At 56.6% G+C, this 16440-nt stretch overlaps 1 protein-coding gene across 2 annotated transcripts in view; it reads right to left on the reverse strand.

Moving 5' to 3' along the window:
• Positions 1 to 1618: 1618 nt before the first annotated feature.
• The window catches only part of RAB11FIP5 (RAB11 family interacting protein 5), a 35164-nt gene continuing 20342 nt past the window's right edge, over positions 1619 to 16440 (reverse strand). The window contains exons 4-6 of one of the 2 annotated variants that reach the window (XM_054586860.1): positions 7498 to 9513; positions 4089 to 4278; positions 1619 to 3827 (exon numbers count right to left, since the gene is read on the reverse strand). In XM_054586860.1, coding sequence (XP_054442835.1) covers positions 3624 to 3827; positions 4089 to 4278; positions 7498 to 9513 — 2410 coding nt within the window. In that variant the 3' untranslated portion in view covers positions 1619 to 3623. The remainder of the gene's footprint in view (positions 3828 to 4088; positions 4279 to 7497; positions 9514 to 16440) is intronic. The other variant, XM_054586861.1, reaches the window with a different exon arrangement.

Genomic DNA, 16440 nt, shown 5'->3' on the forward strand with positions numbered 1-16440 from the left:
CTGACGCCCGCAGTCTCCGGCCCTTTTAAAATGTCCCTCCTCGGCCCCCGCCACAGCTGCCTCTTCCGATTGGCCATAAGCAACCGCAGCGAACCGGAGGCGCAAGGGGTTGTGGGGAGTGTAGTTTTCCTTGTCACGACGCTCGACAGCCCTAGACTGCAGAGAGTGGCACCGACGCAACCAGGGTTTGGTTCCTGGGCTGCCAGTTTTGCGGTCCGGGAAGACTGTGCAAGTACGACTCTAAGGTCTTGACTAAGAGAGCCACGAGCGATCCTCTCGCTGGTTATCTGCCCCTAGAAGTTTGAGTTGCCGAGCGACCCCCTCGCTGGTTACCTGCTCCTAGAAGTTTGAGTTGCCACGGTGAGCTTTGCTCCTGGAGCTGCAGCCCAGAAGTGCCCCAGCGGATCCAACCCGGGATAGGATGGGCAAGGACTCCAGGCGGAGAAGGGTTAATCTAAGAAGGCTTTCTGCAGGAAGTTGCACTGCGGAATATTCATGCCGGAATATTCCTGCCGTTTCTTCCGTCCCACCCTGCCCCTCGCCCTGTGCTCCACAGCCACCCTGACAGTTCCTGAAATATGCTGGGCGCTCCCCACCCGACCCTCAAACATCCTGTACCCAGAAAACTCTTAACTTTTTATCTTCACCTGACATTGGCTATCTTTATGGCCGCAGCCTAAATATTTTGTTTCCCAATCCATCGCCCTCCTGCCACAAAACCCCTCTGCATGCTCCTATAGCACCCAGCACTTTTGCAGCCCTTCTGTTTATCATTAGTTATGTCTTTGAGTGTCTGTCTTGCCTACTGTAAGGTCCACAGGGCAGGAGTTGTGACTTCTTGATTCCTGGCCAAGCCCGCAGTGCGGGGTGGAGGGGGGTGTGGTGTTTAGGAGCCTTAGAAGCCTCCACTTTCTTTTGCCAAGGAAGATCCCTCCGGCGGCCAATTCCTGGGCAGAAAGACAACTCGGAGTGGGGAGTAGGGTTCAGTGGTGTTCAGTGGTGTCAAGCACTACATGGACTTTAGATAAGGGGGGAGTACTGCAGAATGTAGAGCAAGCCGCCAGTGGGGATAATGAACACACTGGGGGAAGATGAGGAGCTCCCTGTTTCATATGAGAGGACAGTAGAAATATTTGGTTTTGACCATAGGGAACCCCACTTTGGGTCTCCTTAGTCTTGTGGTGAGGTGCAGGGTTGGCACCTGCCTGCCCGTATTTCTGAACAATTCATGATCTGGAGCAGTCAGTTCCTCCTCATCCTCCAACAGGTGAACCACAAGAAACAGACTTTCCCTAAGGTTGGAGAGAGATTCTAGGAATCCATGAATGATTTGTATCCTGGACTTGTATCTCACCTTTCCCTACTAGATTAAGTGGCTTGAGAGTAGGAATCAAGTCTTTTATCCTCTAAACTCCCCATAGTACTCAATATATGTGGGTATCCTGGGAGTGAGAAAAGACTGAGTCCAGACCACCACTGGGCAACACTGTGCCCCTGTCCTGATGTTAGGAGAGGGACAGTGTCATCCAAGAACCCGTCACCTGCCTTCTCCCCAGGAAGCCTGCTTCACATGCTCATCAAACTAGGAACACAACAGAGCCACCTGCAGTCTGTGAACTTTTTATTCTTCATAAAGTGCTCGAAACATGAACAAGCTCTTTATAAACAGGAGTTACAACTAGGAAGACAAACAGCAAAGCAGAACTGTGCCTGCTCCCTGCCCGCCCCACCTGCAGCTCTCTCTCGACTCGTGGCCAGGAGCAGAGACACCTAATAAGAACCTTAGGCTTCAACTCCAGACTCTTCCAAAGATATCCCTGGCCTGGGCATTCTGGAGGCCCATAATCAAGGACAAATGGAGGGTCAGTGTCAAGAGCTGGGACTGAATAGAGCACAGAGGGACACCTAGTAGAGGAGTGACCCCCTTCCCCAGAAGAGATACCCATCCCCAATGCCCAAAAAACATGACTGAAGTCTTAGGTACCTGTGGACACTGTGCTCAGCTTTCATGAGCATTCCTTAGGTAGATAATGTTACAGGGATCTTCTCCCATATGTGGGGCCCTTCTGCTTTGTCCTGGCAGAGGGCATCACTCACAGAGCAAATCTCCTTCCAAGGCTTTCTGAGTGACCCCAGGGAATGACCCAACAGGCCAGCTCATGAAAAGGAGTCAATGCCAGAGTTCTCACCTCCTCACCCAACTTTGCTAAGGCAGGGTGCCCCAAGCTACCAAAGGTCCCCTACAGATGCCATGGGGAAGCCTGCTGTTTTTCTGCAAGCAAATCAGGGCTGGGCCAAAGGACAGACACTTTGTTTCAAAGTGCACTGCAGCCAAGGCAATCAAGGTCATGGGGCAGAAAGGACAGGCTGGAACAGCAGGTGGTGGATGGATGAGAAGACAACAAAGGCTTTTTCCTAAGTATAGGCAGAATGGGATCTCCCACTTCCAGACAGTAGTCACCTCCCCCTGCCCCGGGACTCCCCTCAATTGGTGCTGAGGGAGTAAGAGAAGAGAGCAGGTGGGTTAAGGGAACAGCAGTTTGGCCAGACCCTTAACGGAAATTAACTCTGGCGGGGCGGGGTGGGATGGGGTGGGGGGAGTGGGCAGGGAAGAGCCCACAGCAGAGTTGCCCCATCCTCTATTTCCATCCCTAGGGTCCTGCCAGATGGAACCCCATGTGCTCAACAGAGGAGAGGGGCGCCAAACGGGGGGTGGGAGTCTACAATCAGAGGCTCATGACCCCACCCACAAAAGGCACATTTTAATCGGTTTCCCAAAGTTCAAACCCTGTAGCAGCACAGAGTTTTGACATCTGAACGGACAATGAGAACAGGGATGGAAGCTTGATCTTCAAACATAAACAACCCAAAGCCCCAAGGCCTGGAGGGGCCCACACGTTGGAGGCAGGTGGGGAGGTAGTCTCCCCACAGCTGCCCAAACTCTCCACACATTCACACACGACACTCACGGAAAGGTCAGAAAAGGAGGGCACGGAGGGCCTGGAGAATGCACATCGTCTCCCTCCATCCACACTGTGTTTGCTCCACAAATAGCTGGAGACAGATAGACTCAAGACATGGCAGACATGACACTAGACCATATAGGCTCCTTGCTCTCAGGGATGTGAGGCTGAAGAGTAGGTGCCTGGTTGCCCATAACTCACAGACAGATGGGCAGCTTGGTCCCTGCCGCAGCCCTAGTAATACTATGAGCCCTCCAGGGGCTAGAGGGAGATGAAGAGGACATGGGTTTAGCCGTGGAAGAAATGGCTGACCATCCCTATAGAGTAATAATAAAGTATGTCCCAGATACCACATCAAATTGCATCAAATCCCTGCTCTGTCTTGAGGGCTAAATTCTTTGTTCCAATTTCTGGAGCTCCCTAAAGCCAAGGGGTATGAAAATAAGCAGGTGGGTATGACCCACCACCAGTGGAAGTCCAAAGGCCCTCCTTCCAGCAGCCCCGGGTGAGGCAGGAGGGAGGGGGAGCAAGGGATGACGACAGAGGACAGGCTGCACCCTGGCCCAGGTGAGCGTGAGTTCAGCAGGAGCAGGTAGGGCGTGAGCCCTGTTTGAGCAGTGGGTCCATGCCAACTCTCCCGGAGGGTGGGGGCGAAGAGGGCTATTTGGGGGGGTCAGGGGGAATCTGCAGCAGTGTGGGTGAGGTCTCCATGATCCGCACCAGCAGCCGGTCAATGTAGCTCTCCAGCTCCTGCACATGCTCGTCCCGCTGGCTCAGCTCCCGCTCCCTCTGCAGGAGCAGGCTGATGAGTTCGTCGTGGGTCAGATGGTAATACTTGGCCGATTGGTCCAGCACGCCAGAATCCTGAGGTCAGATGGAACGAAAGTGAGCAGGGCACCCTCAGGCCTACCTGCCCACCGGCCCTCCGACACCCTGGTCTCCCGGAGCTGCCTCTGCCTCCAATGCCAGAGGCAGCCTAATGGCTTCAGAGCCCTGCGGGCAAGACCAGGTCTACTCCTTGTTCCACCCTGCTCAGCACCCTGTTTCTGATCTCAAGACACCTGACCTCTCTTCACAGCACCACACGTCTGGTCTGATCCCCCATGGCGCCCTGCTAGGCCTCACCTTCAGCCTCTTGGTGTCCACAGTCGGGCCAACGTGGGAGGCCAGAGCCATAGGCTGAATGCTGCCAGATGTCACTGTCTTGAGCTTCTCCAGCCCACTGCTCAGGGCTGTGCTCAGACTGGAGCGGGGCTGCTTCCTGTCGGGGCTGCCCTCCACAGGGGCGGCACTGAGGGGCTTCACAGGGTGGGGACTGTGGAGACAGACAGGAGATACGTTATCGGGAGGGATGGGCGGCACAGGAAAAGTGGGGCCACAGGTCTGCTGGACAGAGAAGCTGGCTGGCCCTACACAGCCAAGCCTCAGGGCAGCTGTGCCCAGCGTTCCTCAGCACCCCCCGCCCCCACCCCCGTCACTCCCTCAGGACCTCGCCCCTTCACAGGGGCGGCAGAGGCCTCCCACAGCCTTCTCTGCACCTACACCCTGTCTTTGCCAGGGCTGCCCCCTCCACCCATCTTCCCTCCCTCCTCTTCTGTATTGTAACCTTTCTTTGGCTGAAGTGGGTGACCAACCCTCCCAGTTTCCCAGTTACCCCAGAACTGTGGGGATTCCCAGAACGTGGGAGTTTCAGTGCTAAACCCAGGAAAGAGCTGGACAAACTGGGACATTTGGTTGCCCACCTCTCTGCACTGGTGGCTTCCCCTCAGCATTTACGCTGACCCAAAAAAATGCGCCTTTAGCCTTGTTTGCCTGGCCACCGCCCTCAGCCATCCCCATGGTGCCTTCTTCCTCTCCCAGCCCCTCCAGAGCATGGAGATGACATTCTGACTCTGTAAGCTCTTACCTTCATGGACTCCCCCACCCACCAGCCCAGCACAGTGTTTCTGCTGAGGCCACTTCTTGCCTCCCTGACCCTTCTGTGGAGCTGACTCTTGGACCACTGCTTCCTTCGGGCTGTTCTCCTCCCTGGTTTCCCCCCAAGCCTCTCTCCGGTTTTGTAACTTCTGATGGCCTCTTCTCAGACTTAACTGCGAGTCAGCCCTCGGGTTCTTTCCCCTCCACCTCCTGATAGCGACCTCCAGCTGGACCTCAGCTCTGGGTTCTAGACATGCGCAGACAGTTCAAGCTGCCTTACTCCACTTGGGGTCCACACCTGTTCTTTCCTGTGCTCCCCAGCGGTGAGTGGTACCATTAGCCTCCCATGGCTCTAGTCAAAAACCTGAGAACCGCTCTGACTCCCCTGCTTCAGCTTAAGCCTGAACAAACATCAGGCCAGGGCTCATAAAGCCTTCCTCATGGTCATAGCTGCTACGTCGCCTCCTCCGCGGAGTCCTGCCCGCCCCCCAGCCGCGCCCCTACTGTGCTGTGGGCTCACGATCTTAGCCTCCCGCTCAGGGCCAGAACACAGCCTCTAACGTAGCTGGCCCCTGCGCTTTCCTCCTGGCGCTCCGCGCCCCCCCGCCCCCCACAACATTCCATCCAGGGAAACAGGCTCTCTCTCACCTTTAGGCTCTTAAAAAAGCTGTTCCTCCACCAGGAATGCTGCTCCCTCTTCCGTGGGCCTGCTAACCCTACTATTGTTTCAAAGCTATGCAAGTCTACTTCCTCCCGGAAAGCTTCCTGAGGCTCCCAGGCTGACGAAGGTGACCCTCATCTGGGGTCCTTGGCACCCTGTACCTCTGACAGTTACCCAAATTGCAAGCATCAGGCCCCTAAATCAATTAACCTACCCCTGGGGGACCCCTTAAAAATCACGCTTCCTTCACAGAGGATTCAGACCATTAGGGAATAGGAAGCAGAATGGCTTAGGTCAAGGCCCTGAACCCACGGAAGGAGGGCTCACCCACACCCAGGTTAGTCTATCGGTTCCCCAGGAGGGCCATGGTCTCAGGCTCACACCGGGGAAGAGGGACGAGAGCCCAGGCAGGGGCAGGCAGTAGGGAAGGAACATATCCCAGTCTGTCCTTCCCACCTAGGAGCCTGCATTAGGGAAGGGGGTGTAACGGCAGCTCTAGTGCCACCTGTGGGCTGTGCTGGGGTGCGGGGGGAGTACCGGCAAGGCATACAGTCTCCCTGAATGAGGGTCAGGAGCCCTGGGCTCCAGGTCTGATTGCCCCCTGCTTCTGAGGGACCCTGGACTGAGGAGCTCTCATGGACTCCATGTCCCCATTTGAGAAATAGGGACAGCTTTATATGCCCCATCCACTTCATGGTGTAAGGAACATGCCAAGTACAGACATGAAGCCAATCCTGAAGAGAGTAAAACTTCTAAAAACTGGCAAGTGTAATTAGAAGCACTGCTGGAATACAGCAGGGCCAGCCGAGGCCACTGGGAAGCGGCGGCCGCCTCCTCTCCCGCACCTCTGCGGCGGCAGCCTCCCAGCCCTCCTCGTGCACCCGCACTGGCCGCTGGCCTTCCCTTCCCAGGTCACTGCTGTCTTCCCCGCTGGACCGGAACCCTTGGGAATATGGGGCAGGGGGAGGGGGGCAGCATCTTTCATCCTGTCAAATGTCTGACACACAGTGGATGCTCAGTGAATTTGGAGGGCTGGATGCGGGAGCCGGGGGGCTGGGGCTCCCAGAGCCAGTGCTGGAGCCTCTCCTGCCCCCCACCCCCTGGCCTGCTCTGCTCATCAGAGGCAGCAGCCACCCCTGCTCCCCTCCCTTCTTCACTCAGGCCTCCTAGAGCGTTGCACCGCTCTGGACTTTGTTGCCCCACTAAATGACACCCTATCACCCCCCAGTGACTTGGTCACCCCTCATCAGCCACCTGGTGAGGTCATAGCCTCTTAATTCTTCCAAAACAGACTAATGCCGCAGTGATCATGGCTATACAAGCAACCACTGTCAACTCAGCACCGTCCTAAGTGCATGGGGACACCTTGCAAGCACAAACACAAAGCAGGGGAGCACCTGATAGGGCTAGAGCGACATATGTGGGAAGCATTTTTTTTTCTTTTTTCCCTCCAATGATGTCCCTGCTTTCCTCTCTGACCTCAGTACCAGTCCTTCCTGTCCTTCGGCTCTCTGCCTTCTGCCTTCGCAGCCTCCCACCCTGGGGCCTGTGGCAGAGGACGGTAGCTGATGGGAGGGGTGGGGGACATCTGACAAGCTTCACTGCCCCCAGCCCCTAGCGGTTGAGTGGCCTTGCTCTCATCACCCCTCCCCTGCTGACCTGCATTTCCTCTCTCCTCCCCATTCCTCACCCCCGCGTTTCATCAGCATTGTCACCCCCAAAGTCCTGGCTTTTGGGGGCACCTGCTGGTCCAAAGTCCCAAAAAGGAGGCGGTTTCAGAGCCGGTACCACAGAAAGCTCATATCTTCAAAGCCCCCCTCGTCTTGCCTGGGTGAACAAGCCCCTCAGACACCCCTGGAGGGGCTGAGGCTGGACAGTGAACACCTCGGCCCTTGCACTGCTTTGCCCGCTTCGACCCCCGTCCTCCTGGAGAGTGCTCTCGGGGTGGCCGCTCACCTGGCACTGGGCTGTGGCTCCTCAGCTGGTCGTGTCTCCAAGGGCAGAAGCACAAGCGGGGAGGCTGGGGTGGCTGCAGCGTGGTCCTCCCCAAGTGGGGTGGGGGAGCCCCCAAGGGGGGAGGCCGGCTCCCCGGGGGGCAGGGAGGAAGAGGTCAGGGGCCAGGCTCCAGGCAAAGGAGAGCTCGGAGCACTGGGCCCGCCGTGGCAGTGGCCGGCCCGGGGTGGGAGAAGGGGCGGTGGAAAGGCGGGCTCTGGCGGGGTGGGCAGCTCTTCTGGTCCAGAGTGAATGGAAGATCCCCTGGATTCTGGAGGGGATGTGGATGGGAGGCTGGGGGGACCTTGGTTCCCCTGAGACAAAAAGGGGTTCAAGGCGTCCTCCTCCAAAGCCCACAGGTCAGGCTGTTGGGAGCTGCCCGGGAGGGGCCCCAGACCCTCTCCTGCTGGTTCCTGGCTCTGGGCCTCAGAAGCCTCAGGGCCTTCACCTCTCTCCAGAGCCCCCCAGATCTGCTGGCTCTGAAGAGCCAGGCTCTCTGAGTCAGAGGGTATGGGAGCAGGGCCCTCGGGGCAGCTGGTGGGCAGAGATAAGCCGGGCCCAGACACGGGAGGGCTGGCATCCTCCACTGGCTCTTCCAGGCTGGGCTCACCCAGCAGGGTTCCAGAAGAGCAGCTGTCGGACTCCGACCCCGGCTTCTTGCCATCCTCACTGGCCTCCCGGGAACCAGCAGCCAGTGCGTTTGGGAAGGCACCTTCTTCTCCTTTCTCTGCCTCCCTGCCACTCAGCCCCACTGTAGCCTTCTCCTCCTGCTTCTCCTCCTCCTCCTTCTCCTCCTCTTCCTCCTGGTAATCGGAGGGTGGGAAGAGGTGGGGTGGCTTGGGAGGCGGCGTGCTGGGCTGCAGCCCCTTGTCCAGCATCCACTCAGGTCTGGGCTCTGGCTCCAGTTCCAGATGGGGGAGCCCCTGGTTCCTCTTGGGGCTCACAGGTTCTTGTGACTCTGGCTTCACCTCAGGGGGAAGCAGTTCATCCGCCTCTTCCTGTGTGATTGGTGGGGACCTCTCAGCTGCAGGAGAAAGGGTGACCACATCCCAAGGCCAGGAACTGTCACCTGTATCAAGCTCTTGCAAAAGCTGGCTCTTGCCTCTGGAGGCCTCCTCATCCTGGCCCTCAGGGGCATCATCGGGGCCAGGCAGCCTCTCCCACACACTGATCACTTCTGGGGAGCTAAACACGGGCGTTGTGCTGCCTGCTGGACTCTGCCCTGTTTCCCCTCCCGGGGCCGTCGGTTCCCTGTCCACTTCAGAGTCTGAGGCTCGCGGGTGCAGCAAGGCTGAAAAGGAGGGGGGCAGGCCAGCCCCTACAGACCCGAGAGGCCCCAGATCTGCGGCACTCAGGTTCTGGTGGTCCAGTCCCAAATCCAGAGGAACCCTGGGCTCCAGCCACACGCTGCTCCCACCTTTTTCTCCTCCCCCAGGGTCTTCCAGGGGCTCAGCTGCCTCCACTGTCATGGCCCCGGGGTCTGGGTCTTGCAGCCCAGTCACCTCCAGCCCCACTCCTGCAGGGGCCAGGATCTCGCTCCTGGCCTCTGGACGCAGCCTGCTGGCAGCAAAGACGTTGAAGGTGTCGTCCCACTCAGGCAGGGCTTTCCCAGGGGAGGCCAGGGGGGCGGGGCTGGCCCTCGAGGCACTGGGGAGAGAGGGAGCAGGTGAAGGAGAATTTAGTGCTATGTCGGCTATGAGTTCCTCGAAGAAAGGGTTGCTCTGCAAGGAGGTGAGGAACGGGTTGGTGAGACCCGAGAATCCAGACGGGGTGGCTTCAGGGGCGGCGGTGGTGGCGGTGGAGGCAGCAGTGGCGGCGGCGGCAGTGGCGGCAGCAGGGGAGGCGGCTGCAAAAAGGTTAGTGCTTAGCATGGGAGCAGCGGCGGGAGCAGGAGTGGGGAGGGCCGGAGCACAGGGGGAGCAGGGGAGGTGGTGAGGAAGAGCGGCTGGGTCAGGTTCTACCTGAGGAGACACGTCCAGGCTGTGGAGGGAGACAAAACCGTGAGCCTCCTGGTTAATGCCAAGACTGGAGACGCCCCTGCTGAATACCACGCCCCCTGCCCCCCACCTGCCTCTGCCTCTGGAGGAGGTGCCGTGCACCACACAGGCTGGACTGAAGCGCATGTGTAGGCAAGGGGACAGAGGGAAGACCTAACATGTAGCATATATTAGGCACCCAACGAGGAAGAGGCTGGATAGAGTTCATTTAATCTTCACACCAACCCTGGGAAGCAGTAATCCCATTTTATAGGTAAGATCCCAATCTGAAGACTCTATTTGACACCTGAATTCTGCCTGACAAACCAATCAGAAAGTGCCTTATATCCATTCAAGGACTGACAGGAAAGAAAATACCAGCTGGCTTGCAGGGGATAGAGGCCAGAGAAAGGCCAGCCTAGGTATCTGGCTGGACAAAGCCAGCACTAATAGAGACATGACTGGCTGCTACTGACCCTTCGCAGAAACGGGAGTAATGGTTGGCTGTCATCAGTCATGACAAGGTGTCAGTATGTAACTGTCCAAGGAGTACAGCAAGACACTGCTGAGGACATCTACCATCAAGTGTCCACAGGGACCAGCACTGGGCAGCTGGTGCCCCTCACCCACGGCACCCACAGGCCAGCCTTGAAGGCAGCCCTGCCGTGGAGACAAAGGCTGAACATGGACCAGAGGCAGCGGCAGTGACTCCAGAGGTCAGCAGGTGCCTCCCGGGGTTCCCCAAACAGATCCCTGGCTCCTCGAGGAAAGTCATGCCATGGCAGTGAACCTAACTCCCAAAGACACCAGAGAACATCTGCTGGCCCCTTCACAGTCCTCTCTGGGAGAGGACATCTCCTGCCCTTGCCCCTTATCCACAGTGTGCAGCTGACTTTAGGGGTGTGGGCAGCAGCAGACTACAGCTCTCAGCTTCCCCAGGATACTGCCAGGACACAGACACAAAGACAGTGCAGGGCCTAGCGCCCCAATCTGCAGCACCCTGACTGTGGCTTGTGGCTGCCTTGCGACATGTCAGACCCAGATTTCCATGGCCCTGCCTACTGTCTGAGCCTTGTCTCCCAGCCCACTCTAAGCCCCAAGACCCCATTTCCTTGACCCCTGCCCAAGTGGAAACATTGTGGGGAACTCCTAGGCATCTCCTCCACCCGAGCTGCGGCTTCTCACAGGGAAGTCCTGGGGGTGGCCCACGAGGTGGCAGAAGTCAGGCTTCACCACTCAGCCCCTGAAGGCTGCACTTTGGGACAGAAGGGCATTAAGAGAAAAAGGCCACAGAGTCCAGAGCTACCAGTATTCTTCTGAGAACCAGGGCCCCGGACAGAGCGGGCCCCACACAGAGCTGGGCAGAGGCAGGGCCAGGTTGCCTGCAAACACCAGGGGCAGGAGTCGGTTCTACCAGCAGTGAAGGTGGTCTTACCAAGACTCCAGAGGTCTGTGAGCCCAGCCTCATAGGCAGGATACATTTAGGTCCCCATCCCCTAGGCTTCTCTTAAGAATCCAGCTTCCAGAAACGCTCCTGACCCTATTTTTGCCCTACAATAGCCTAGAGATGGAGGGAGAGGAGGTAAAACAGTCCCACCAACTCCCATCCTACCTGAGCTTTCCAGCACCACCCCACCTCTATGGTCACGACATGGTGGTAAAAATAAAAAGAGGAGAACCCTGAGCCCAGAGTCCCAACATCTTCAAACATCCCTTTTCCTTCATTTCAGGCAGACCCCAGAAATGGGCTGAGGCACATACGCCTACCTTGGCGACCAAGGAGAGCAATGTACCACTACTACATGGGTCAAGACTCTGCCCTGAGGTGCCCTCCCCACTGGAGCACCCACACCAGATACAGCCAACCCTGCCAGCAGGCCTCAGCCCGCAGGCACAGGGGTGGGGTACTTTGAGCCACCTCTTTCCCAGTCTCCTTTGCGACTAGCGGCCCTCGCTCAGCCCTGGCCTGGCCCCACTCACCCCTGCAGTTTTGCAGCAATCTGGTTGGCAGTCAGAACCACAGAGCAGCAGAGTGGCAGGGAAGTAGGCTGGAGCCCCAGGCTAGGCTGGCAAGCCCGACCGGCTCCCCAGAGGAGCACACAAAGCCGTTGGTATGGAGCCGGCAAACAGCTCTCCCTGGGGTAAGGAACTCCAGGTGCCAGGCCCGGCAGACTCCCCAGAGCTGGACGAGAGCTCTCTCTAAAAACATCTTGCCCATCCCTCCTACCCAGCAACAAACCCCTCCCCCATGCGTCCCGGCCCTTATCCTGGCTCCATGAGATGCACATTCTGAAGGTTCTCACTTTAAAACATCCCCTCCCTACCATTCCACCTGGCACAGATCAGAGACATGTTCCCATGTGTCCTTAACTTTGCAGGTTATGCTCTGAAGACTGGCAGAAACACCTGCATCCCAGAACCCACCGTGCCAGCCTAGCACAGTGTCATCCCTGAATCCCCCAAGCAATGGGGCTTCAACATGTGCTGATTCATCTTCTCTTTTAGGATCAAAACATGGGGAAAGAAATCAGAAATGCAAATGGCTCTCCCCCTTCAAGGTATGGAAATAAGACTTTAGCACTTGCAGGAACCTTCGAACAATTGGTTGAACCCACAGCTGAATGCAGGAATCACCTGTTTACTCCAATAGCCGCTCCCTCACCCAGTCTCCTTAAACACCCCTGTCACTGGGCAACTCGCTCTACCACCGGGCCACCTCAGTAGCTGGAGGCCAGAATCACTGGTGGGCAGCTCCTCCTTAGGCTGAGATAAGCTCTGTGTCCTTGTCATTTCCAAGCATTGATCCCAGAGATGGCATGTGGATTTGCAAAGGCTCTCCACCGGGTAGTCCCCAAAAGGCCAAAGTCAGCCAGCATGCCCTTCAACCACCTTTCCTACCGCATGATGTCCTGTCATCTCTCTGAGATGTGCCCGGATGGCCAGAAAATGCATCCCGGAGACTGGACGCATCCTCTCCCATTGTCTGGGCACAATGAGGTAACATAGTGGGACCTTGTGATCTGTAAGCAGGGAAACCATATAATTCACCTTCCAAACCAGAACATTTTATATATGGTAAAGGGACTCTATTAACTATGCCAGTAAGACAGGTATGAATAGGATGTATAGCCACACTAAGTCACTGGGCACACAGAGGTTATTCATTTACTCCACTGAGAATGCAAGCTCTTCCAGTGGCCACTGCACACGGCGGGCTCGTGGGGACTTTGTTCACCTCCCCTAGTGAGGGGCTGGGGCGGAGGCAGAGACCGTGAAAGGCCACAGTGCACTCGCCTCTGTGTCACACCACACTCCCCCAGTCAAAACAGTGTTTGTATTCACCACTTGTTCCCCTGCCCGTCCAAAGGTCTACAGTCAGTGTGATGGGGGAAGGGGAGGGGACAGAGTGGCTTGCCCTTGGGGAGCTGATACTCTCAAAGAATTAGAAAGGAGGGTCAGACACAAAACAATCTACTTTGGCACTGGCAGGGCTAACACCCATGGTCTTCACAGTCCTAAATACACACTAAGTAGTCAGCACTGCAACTCAGAATGAACGGCTCACAGCAGGACTGGTGAGTAGGAATGTGTCCAGTGGCCCAGGTGGGGCTTGGACTCCATTACCAACATCCGCCCTCCCCTCTCCCCTACACCCACACCCCCATGCACTCACACGCGCACGCGCACATGCATACACATACACACAGGTAGGGGCCTAGTGTAGCAGCCACAGGACCAGGTCAAGAGGAACAGGAGGAAAATCTTCTCAGCTCTTCATACTCTTGTTCCCTCTCTTCCAGCCACCGCCTTCTCCAACAGGAGCACCTTTTTCCTGGATACCTTGGGGCCAACACGTCCTGCTTTGGGCCTCTCCATGGGGCATCAGTGCCACCTGGGAGCACTAGAGGGCGCCGCTGCCCTTCCCAGCAAGGAACACCAAGCAATCTGCGATTGCGGCCCCAGGGCAGAGACACCCCAAACCACTAGGCCTGTGGACGGGCTCGCCCTTTCCCCAGCTGGGAATCCTGCAACTACATTCTGTGGGTCCAGTTCTGGGTGTCTAACCTACAGCTTCCTGTAGTGATTAAGCTCTCCTCTCATATTCTGCTCAAATGCCCTAACTGAGCCTGCTGGGAAAGCACCAACAGTCATTTATTCCAGGCCAGCCTTCCCATCTCCTCAAGCCACACAGGCCCGGGGTGATGCGATGGAGCGCAATGGCCAGGTTTCACGCCTCTCCAGGCCAAACCACTTTACCCAAAGGAAAGCCCCTCCTGCTCTGCCCAGACACAACGCCACAGAGCCTGCCCCCGCAGACAGCCGAAGGAGGGCAGGAATTCCCCGGTGCCCTCCAACCAGCTGAAGACAAGCTCAGAATCCAAATTCGAGAACAAACATCTCAGTTTAAACTCTCAAACTCCCTGAACTCTCAAAGGCCATGAGGAGACATGGAGAAACAAGAGCAGGACAACAGAGGCTGTGAGCAGGAGCAGCGACAACCGCAGGATCGCTCAGAGTCATGGCCTACGAGGGTCTCAGCCCAAAGCCTGGCCATGCGCCGAGAAATGACCTCATAGAGAAATGTCCCCCAGCATCTGTCCTGCCCGAGAAATGGCCCAGAGACACCCCACAGATGACAGCACTAACTCAATGGCCTGTGCCCTTTCTGACCCAGGTCCCCTGCGGCTCCCTGCAATCGCCCCATCTAGGTATCTGCCACCTCACTCTCTTCTACCACCTATAAAGGTCTCCAAGCTTAGCCTAGGCCCATCCCTTTCATCCTGGTCTTCCTTTAGGCCACAAGTCACCAGCAGTTGCCCTGGGCTCTGGTAGGTAGGGGCTGGGCCGTAGTGACCGAGGGTGATGTATGAAGCAGGGAAAACAAAGGATGGCATCACCCAGATGCTGATCCCCCCCTCCCCGACACACACACACCTGGCTACGAGGCTACCAGCTGGCCAGGGCCCAGAGAAAGGCCTGCATTTCTCTCCCCATTCCTCTCCAGACTCAGAATTTCACAGGGAAAGAGAAGAACCAGGAGTTCAGGGGTCTTCTCCTCTGCTGGGAAGAGGTTTTGGGGACCCTCCTTTTACCCTGTCACTTGACACTTCACCCGCTGTGCCCAGGCTTCCCACACTACCTCCTGCCCCTATATCCATGGAGGGGGAGGGCAGGCTTGCGGAGGGGACAGAAACAGTAGCCCTGGCCACACAGATTAGGGTTGCCATGGATGCTCCCATACTGGCTTCAGGCCTTTGAGAATGGGGAACACATGCACCCACGGCCTAGGCCCGGAGCCCCACCCTGGGCCCTGCTGGACAAGTCAGCAGCTTTCCAAGGTTCAGGGTTAGAAAAAGGCAAAGGGGCCAGAGTGGTGGTGAGGGGCTGCAATACTGTGATTCATAAGGAATACACATCTGGTCATTCTGGCCAAACATACATTCCTCACATATCTGTGGGCTTCACCCACAGGTCCTGGATCACAGCTTCCCCAACTCTTGACATTTCCTGAGTGATAATATCAATGGGAGCATCTTTTGTTATATTTGGTCTCCTGCCCTCAGTTCCTGGAAACACTTTAGAACCATAAAGGTAAAATGGGTGTTTATTATTCATAACCAACCCCTTTCACCACAACTGGGTTTATGTTAATGAGGTAATTTTTCGAAAGCACCTTATGGGGTAGGGGCTGGTTGCCAAGGGAACCAATCAGGAATTTTCAATCCCACCCCCAATTTTTTGGTGGGGGGCGAGTTGAAGGTTGAATCAACCACCAATGGCCAGTGCTGTAATCACTCACGCCTAAGTAACAAAGCCTCCGAAAAAACCTGAAAGGACCGAGAGAGCCTCGGGATGGTGAGCACTTGGAGATTTGGGGGAAGCGGCTGTGCTCAGAGAGGGCGCAGAAGCTCTGAGCTCTTTCTGTGCATCAAGCCCTATGCATCTCTCCCATCTGGCTGTTTCTGGCGTTAGCCTTTTATGACAAGCCTGTGATCTATCTAGTATTGTAAAGTGTTTCTCTGAGTTCAGTGAGCTGCTCTAGTGAATTAATCAACCCGAAGGTGGGAGTTGCTGGAGGCCCCTACATGCATCCGGTTTGCCAGAAGCACTGACTCTTGACCGGCAGCTGAAGTGATAGGGAGGGTGGGGACGGTCCCATAGGATTGAGCCCTTTACCTGTGGAATCTGATGCTGTCTCTGAGTAAACAGTGTCAGAACTGAGGTGAATTGCAGGACATCCCCACTTTGGAACTGGTTGTATAATCCTGATTGGTATCAGAACCCTCTTAGGAGCTCTGTCCAGGGTCGGAGCTGAAGGTCTCCTGCACCCCTCTTTTGGGTGGGACTAAGCGCATTGAAAACAGAGCGCAACTGTCAGCACTTGCCAGGCCTCAAGACCAAGGGACCCACAGAGGGCCAGAGCCAAGGGTCTCCAAGGACAGGGTAGGTCACTGATTTCAGGGGAGCTGCCCACAGCCTCTTGCCAGAGCAGCAGAACAACTGGGGGTGGGCATCGGGGGAGAGAGATGGAGGCAGCAGTTACTTGACTCCCCTGTCAGGGAGGAGAGATCAAGAACCAGCTGAGCCAGCTGCAGGGGAGTCTGCGGTGCAGTCCCCAGCCCCACCTCTATACCTGCCAAGGCTCTTCCTTACCTTGAGGCCAGAGGACAATAGGCAAGGACAATAGGCAGAGGATAAGAAACAAAGAATTCATACAAATGGCCTTCCTGCTTTTCTCCTATTCGTCCTCCTCCCTCGGGGGCAGGTGTGCCAGCTCCTGAAGCCAGGCCCACCTCTGGAGAGCTGTACTCCTCAATCTACTGGCCTCTCACAGCACTGTGCCCCTCAGACTCACCTGCCTCCAAGTGCTGGCGAAGGGCCTTGGCTTAGGGAGAGCCCCCGTCAACCGTGCAAAGCCAGAGCCCCAGCA

Source organism: Pteronotus mesoamericanus, unplaced genomic scaffold (assembly GCF_021234165.1).
Source record: "Pteronotus mesoamericanus isolate MK-2021 breed Mesoamerican mustached bat unplaced genomic scaffold, CSHL_Meso_final contig_98, whole genome shotgun sequence".
In the NCBI taxonomy this organism is placed as follows: Eukaryota; Metazoa; Chordata; class Mammalia; order Chiroptera; family Mormoopidae; genus Pteronotus; species Pteronotus mesoamericanus.